Genomic DNA, 6,761 nt, shown 5'->3' with positions numbered 1-6,761 from the left:
GTCCCCACTGGGGTGCCTGCTCAGTCTGGGTGAGGGACTGAGGGCTGTTTTCAGGCTGGTGGGTGATGGAAGCTCCCAACCACTCCTTTTTTTCTTTTTTCTTTTTTAAATTCTGGGCCTGCTTTAGCTCTGAGGCTCCAGCTCTTAGGCGTCCCCTGCTGAAAGTAGGTATTTGGTTTCTTTCAGTTCTATAATCAAAACAATGTATAACTCCAGCTCTGACTCCAGCTCTGAGATCCCAGCTTACTGAAAGCAGGTTTCTGGGGTTTTTTTTAGCTTCTATATTTGTTAAAATGTTTCAAACTTCAGGCTCAGAGGCCTGCAGTGGCAGGCGGGGAACGTTGGAGTCCTCCGTTACTGAAGCAAGCAAGCCTCATGTTAGTTTCAAGCTGCCTGGCTGCTGGCTGCCATCTTGGCTGGCAGTTAATTTGCATATCTCCCTGATTAGCCAATGGGAAGGGTAGTGGTCGTACGCCAATTACCATGTTTCTCTTTTATTAGATAGGATAATCAGCCTTGCATTACCTACTGTGCTGCCGTGTCTCCCGTTTCCACATCTGCGCTACTGCTGGTGACGCAGACACACAGTGATGTGATGCACGGCTTTAAGATGAGATGTTTCCTGCATTGGGAGTCCTCTTAGGCTGGTTTCTCAGCAGGGAAATTACAGAGATGAGCCTGGAGGAGGGCTGAGGGAGGCAGTTACCCTTCTTGGGTGGTGAGCTGTAGATTCTGTGTTCACCTTTGTTCGTCCCCCGGCCCGGAAAGGTAGAGGATCCGTTTTACTGAAAAGGGAAAGTGACATAACTGCCGAGGCACGCAGCCTGTGGCGGAGCAGGATTCACGCTCACGGTTCTGGCACAGCGTGTGCTCCCATTGTCACTCACTCCATGCCCATGGGTGGGCGTTGACATCATGTCAGGGGCTTACTTCTGTCAGCATCGCTGTTGTGATCATGTGTGCTTGAGCAGATGTCCAGGTGCAGCCAGTGGCTCTGAGGACCATGTGCACGGGATGCTCACTGTGCAGGGGTGGGGCTTCTCCTTTGTTTCTCTGAGGGCAGCCCCAAGAACCAAGTCTGGACGCTTTGTCAGAGACCTTCTCCTAAGTTCCCAGGCTTCCCAAGGGCTGCCCGGTCTCTCCTGACACCCCACCCCCCCTCCAGTGTCTGTAGGCAGCAGGGCAAGCAGGTCCCTGGTTGCTGTGACATGTCAGCATACACAACCCAACTGACGCCATTGTGTCCAGAAATAATGAGAGTGGATCATCCCTTCAGTTCACTTCAAGGAAAACATTTCATTTGAAATTGTGCTTCATGTAATAACTAAGCACCTCCTGAAAGCATTCAGACACGTAACAGTAAACACTGGTAGAGCCCTTGGTAGAGAGTGTAGTGTTAGAGGTTATAAGCACTTGGTCACGTGCCAGTTCCTGGCGTTGCACTTGCTTTGAGTTTATTTCCTGAGGCATTTTTCAAAAAAAACTTGTTTGATTTCGATTTCTGCAAAAAACAGGGCCAGCACCAGACTATTCTTTGCGTGTTGCACTGCCTGGTGAGCCTGCAGCCAGTTCCCGTGGATGTGGAGGAAGCTGTCCTGGTCCACGCCATCCAAGCTTTCACCAAGGTGGGTGGTGCTTTCCCTCCTTCAGACCACAGCAGCATGATCTTTGCAAGTTAGAATCCAGAGGTCAGCTGCCTCCCCTAAAATAAAACTGTTAGCTACATCTCCTCTTCGGGGAAATGTGTTTGACATTTCTTAAAAGTAGTTGCGGACTTTTGGCTAAAATTGCCCGTTTTCTAACAGTGATATTAGAAAAAGCTGACCTGTGGGGTTTTTTTGTAGGAGAACATTGAAACAAAGAGCTTTTATAAAGAGAAACAGTTGGGTATTGAGAAAAGATTTTAAATGATGTGCTAGTAGGAGTCAGAGAATTTTGTTGTTGAGCCAGTTCTACCTTGGGTCTGAACAAGAAATCATCTAGTGAGAATTCAGTGTCCAGCATTGACGATTAGGTAGTGTGTCCTAGTTGGCAAATCCTAAGCAGAGAGTAAAAAACGTTTCCTTCCTCTGCACATCCTTCTGGCTCATAACAGTCTTTCCTGGCTGAAGAAGAGTCAGGTGCCTGCCAAGTGAAGAGGTTTCCCTTACCCATTCAGCTAATTTTTTGGTACTTCTCACTTATGATATGAAAATGTCATTAAACAAAGAACCCAGCATTTCAATGATGGTGTCTGTGGTAAACACTAATGATGATATCAGTCATTATCGGTAATTCACCAGTCTCCTCCGCCTCCGCTCTTTCCAAAGTGATATTATTCCAGCAGGCTTTCTTGTTCCTCATCTGGAGCTTTATGGCACTAAGTTTCCAGAGTCAGCAGCGCAAACCCCAGTCACATGATCCTTTATGTCTATATTTTATTACATTGTCATAGGCCTTCATAGACCAAGAAGCTGCTTGCTGTGTGGGGAAGGCTGTGGTTTGGTGCTTACCAAAGTAAACAGTGGAGACTGTTATTAATGTTAGTAAGTTTCTGTAAATATGATAGACAATATAATGAATGGTTAAGATAAAAATAAGTGTCTGATTTAACTGAAAATGATACTTAATATTGGTCTGTCCAAGATTCTTCACAACTCCTTTTGGCCTTTGAGGGAGAAACTAGTGAAGAGTTAAATATACCAGCTGTTCCAAATCTGCCCATAAAAGTGTTAGGAGAGAGTCCTTGGGCCTCTCCCGCTGTGCACAATCATAGGAGCAGTGTGTGACAGCTCTTGTCCTGGGCTTCCCGTGTAGAGGCCGTGCCTCCCTTCACGCAGAGCTCAGCAGGCTTGCTGCAGCCCCACATTGAGATCCTCAGCTATGGTGTAAATGCCCTGCTTGTGCAGCATCCACCTGTGTCCTCCACATCACCCCCATGTGACCTGGAGGGCAAAAGAACCCACATGTGATTATGTTGTTCAAGTTACAAGGTTGTTAGTCTCTGGCCCAGCAGTCTAGTGTCTCCTTCCAGGGCCCCCAAGCCAGCAGATGTCAGCATGTGAGCAGAGTGAAATCCCAGACGCTTCCCTCCGCTTCACAAGGGGATAGCCCTCCCTCCCTCCAGAAGCAGGAGGAGGGCATCACTGGCCAAGGGATCTCATCCTGTCACAGGAGTCACATGTGTCTTTGCGGGTGGGGTGGAAGCATGGTCATTGCTCTAGTCCATCCTGCATCACTCCTAACCCTGTAGTACAGTGAACTTGGGCAGATAGTTTGCCTACGTGTACATGGTGCCTTCCCACCAAGGAAATGGCTACATAGGTTTTTATGTGTGTCACACCCATGTCAGGATCTCATATTTAAGGAGATGGGCATTGCGGCCTCCTCTTATAGAGAGGTCAGGGATGGCCCGAGGCTGCATGGCTGGCAGGGGGAAGGCCAGGCTCCTGTTCAGGCCACCCCGGTGCAACACTGGTAGCTAGTGCACGTTGTTTTCATGAGGAGACCTTGCCCTTATATCATCAGTGATCAGGTTCTGGTTCCAAAACACACTGCACACTCAGTGTCGACCGGCTTCCTGACAGTGTATGAGTAGACTACATATACAGGCACTAGATTTAAGTGTTTGGGTTTTGACCAATTTGTCATTGATGTAATTAGCAATTCTAATATATAATTAAAATTAATGTGAGAAATGTATTGTGTGTACTTTTTAAACATATATTTTTATTGATTTCAGAAGGGAAGGGAGAGGGAGCGAGAGATAGAAACATCAGTGATGAGAGAGAATCATTGATTGGCTGCCTGCATAGGCCCCACACTGGGGATTGAGACCACAACATAATCATGTGCCCTGACCGGGAATTGAACTGTGACCTCCTGGTTCATAGGTCACTGCTCAACCACTGAGCCACGCTGGCCTGGCATATTGTGTATGCTTTTAAATTTATATATAATTTTGCCCTAACCGGTTTGGCTCGGTGGATAGAATGTGGCCTGAGAACCAAAGGGTCCCAGGTTCAATTCCAGTCAAGGGCACATACCTCGGTTGCAGGCTCCTCCCTGGCCTGGGCCCTGGTCGGGTGCATGCAGGAGGCAACTAATCAATGTTTTTCTCTGACATCGATATTTCTCTCTGTCTTTCCCTCTCCCATTCTCTCTAAAAATCAGTGGAAAATATCTTTGGGTGAGGATTTTAAAAAGTTAATTAATTTTAAAAATGTTATATATAATTTTGCTAATGAGTGTTATTTTCCCCATCCCATTTCTATAGACTGGTTAAAATTCTTGTTTCAGTGTCCTGAATATAAATTTTCTTTGTCACCAGGTTCATTTTGATTCTGAAAATGGACCCATAGTTTACAACACCCTAAAGAAAATATTTAAGCACACACTTGAGGAAAAAAGAAAAATGACAAAAGACAGCCCTAAGCCTGGTGTTTAGTGCAGCTGCCTTTCCCTTCATTGCGAATATTTCAGACCAGAAGACCAAGACGGCATTTCTGCTCATAGAGGAATGAGGTCAAGTGCAGAGCTGCTTCGTCTCCCAGCACTTTGCTTCATGCTCTTGGTTGTGCTAAGAATGACTGCTTCTGTTTGGAGCAATTCTATGTTTTAAGATATCGTTGAGCTACATTTTTATGTTGAAAAATTGCCATAAAGTTGGTGCCGCTTTATTTATTTATTTAACTGAATTAATATTGTTGTGTTACTATTTTAAGTAATGTATGTTTACATCCTTATTCTTTTTGACATTTATCCAAAACAATTATCTTGTTGACAGAACTCCTACCATTTTTACCAAGTAGATGTCAGTAGTAAAATCTCCGTGTGTATCCATCCCCTGATGCATGATGTAAGGAAGTCACCACGTGTCTTAAACCAAGTGTTTCTTATTTCTTAATAAGAAGGTTGTTGATACAATGTTTTTAAAGGATTTTTTCCAATTGTTGAAATCTTTTGTGTTTTTTTCTTTTTATAAATGTGGCAAAGGGTTTAAAAATATATTCTTTTTCAGAGTAGTTTAGTTTTATTGTTAAAGGAATGACTGTGAGATGGTTGGGTTTTTTTTACTTGTAGAAAGTAGACTTGCTCAGGCTTCTCGACAATGTTGCCAACCTTTGCTGTCACAGGAGACAGGAGTGGTTCTCACACATCAGCCTTATTCCCACTCCCCTGGGCTACTGCTGAGTCAAATAGCATCTTCACAGAGGAATTGGGCTCAGTGGCGGGCACTGTGGGAAGCTGCTCTGAAGCAGGACCCCACAGAAAGGCCGGCCTCCAGGCACTGCAGCCCTCCCCAGTGCCATGTCTGTTCATGCTGACGGTGTGATAGCGTGACATCTGGCCCATACCTCCCAGTCTGCCATTCTATAGACCAAGTTGCCTTTCACTGCCTTTTGACTGGAACAAGTAAGATTTTTAAATTGAATTTGACCCACTTAGGTTATATTCACCCTACTGGCTTTAGGTAAGAACCTAAACTGGTTCCTTGTAGAACCAAACTATCAATCAGCTATTGAAGCCATAACTAATATTCAAATGAACAGGTGGGGTACCTAGGCCAGGCCAGAGAGGATCGAAGTTTTTCCCAATAAAGGTGATATTAATCAAACCATTTTCAAACTAAAGAAACTACTTAATCATAAAGACAGAATGTCAGGAAAAGCTAATTAACAACAAATGAAATTTCTCTAACGTCTGCATTTGTGAATCAAGCTCTAGCACATTAAAAATATTTTAGTCATTATCAGTCTTACCAACTCTGCTGGCAAACACTAAATGCCATTTCCTCCCACACTGTTTGCATTTTCTTAGGAAATCAAATCCAATGAGTTTAAATGAACCGGGTTGTCCATTCCTGATATTTCTCATTTTCAAGTGCCTGATTTAGGAAATTAGGAGAGAAGACAATTGCATTTTATCCAAAGATATGTTATTAAAATGTTTTGTACCCAAAGAGATGTCTGTTCTCTTCTCATTCAGTCTCATGTGGGCAAGTGGCACCGCGGCGTGTCTGATGGTGTGACCCCCAGTGCGCCTCTAAAATCTAAGTACACCCACTCGCAAAGGAGAGCCAGTGGGAGAGCTCATTAGGCTGTGTACAGGTACTGTGTTTATTTGAATAAAAGTGAAAATAACCCAAACGCTTATCTTTTACTTCTTCAGCTTGAGAGTCACGCACATCCTGATGCAGTTGGTGGTTAGACTATCCTGATGGGCAGACTGAGCTGTAGGCTGAACAGGCAGCTAGTCAAGCTCTCCTCAATTCTGACTCTGTGGGTTCAGAATGACCAAGGGTGTCAGGGGACCCGGGTTGGAGAATTGTAAGAGGAATGGGCAAGGAAAATAAGGCTGACAAGATTCCTGACTTCCTGTATTTGAATGGATGAGGAATTCTTTGTTGCCCAGAGAATAGAAATCTACCCATAGGAAGAAGTTACGGGTTGCAAAATTCAGCTCAGCACAAGTAGGGAGGGCCAAGAGCAGGCATTCAGAAGTTCCTACCCCAGGGAGCACATGCATTGTCTTGCCTATTTCTCTTACCAGACCTAGAGAGGAAAGACTCTTGCCTGAGGAAAGAATCCCACCCATTCTGAGTGACTTTGTACCATGCCTTCCTCCTCCTGAAACCACCTGCCTATGGAGCTTGGAACCAGGTAAAGCTGCCCAGCACAGAGGGCCCCATCAGGGACCCTGAGGCCCTCTTAGCATTTGACTCCATGATGGCATCATAGAGCCTCAGCTGGTCCGTAAGTGCGGTGAAGATGCCCCACATG

The 6,761-nt window shown here is 45.0% G+C and overlaps 1 protein-coding gene across 2 annotated transcripts in view; it reads left to right on the top strand.

Moving 5' to 3' along the window:
• PTPDC1 (protein tyrosine phosphatase domain containing 1) overlaps nucleotides 1-6,123 on the top strand; it is a 67,308-nt gene extending 61,185 nt beyond the window's left edge. For both annotated transcript variants that reach the window (XM_006769996.2, XM_015567983.1), the window contains exons 8-9: nucleotides 1,515-1,625; nucleotides 4,310-6,123. In XM_006769996.2, the coding sequence (XP_006770059.1) occupies nucleotides 1,515-1,625; nucleotides 4,310-4,426 (228 nt within the window). In that variant the 3' untranslated portion in view covers nucleotides 4,427-6,123. The remainder of the gene's footprint in view (nucleotides 1-1,514; nucleotides 1,626-4,309) is intronic.
• Nucleotides 6,124-6,761: the final 638 nt, after the last annotated feature.

Source organism: Myotis davidii, unplaced genomic scaffold, assembly GCF_000327345.1.
Source record: "Myotis davidii unplaced genomic scaffold, ASM32734v1 scaffold1224, whole genome shotgun sequence".
Lineage (NCBI taxonomy): Eukaryota > Metazoa > Chordata > Mammalia > Chiroptera > Vespertilionidae > Myotis > Myotis davidii.
The sequence above is the reverse complement of the archived record's forward strand: the minus strand, read 5'-3'. Positions and strand labels throughout refer to the sequence as shown.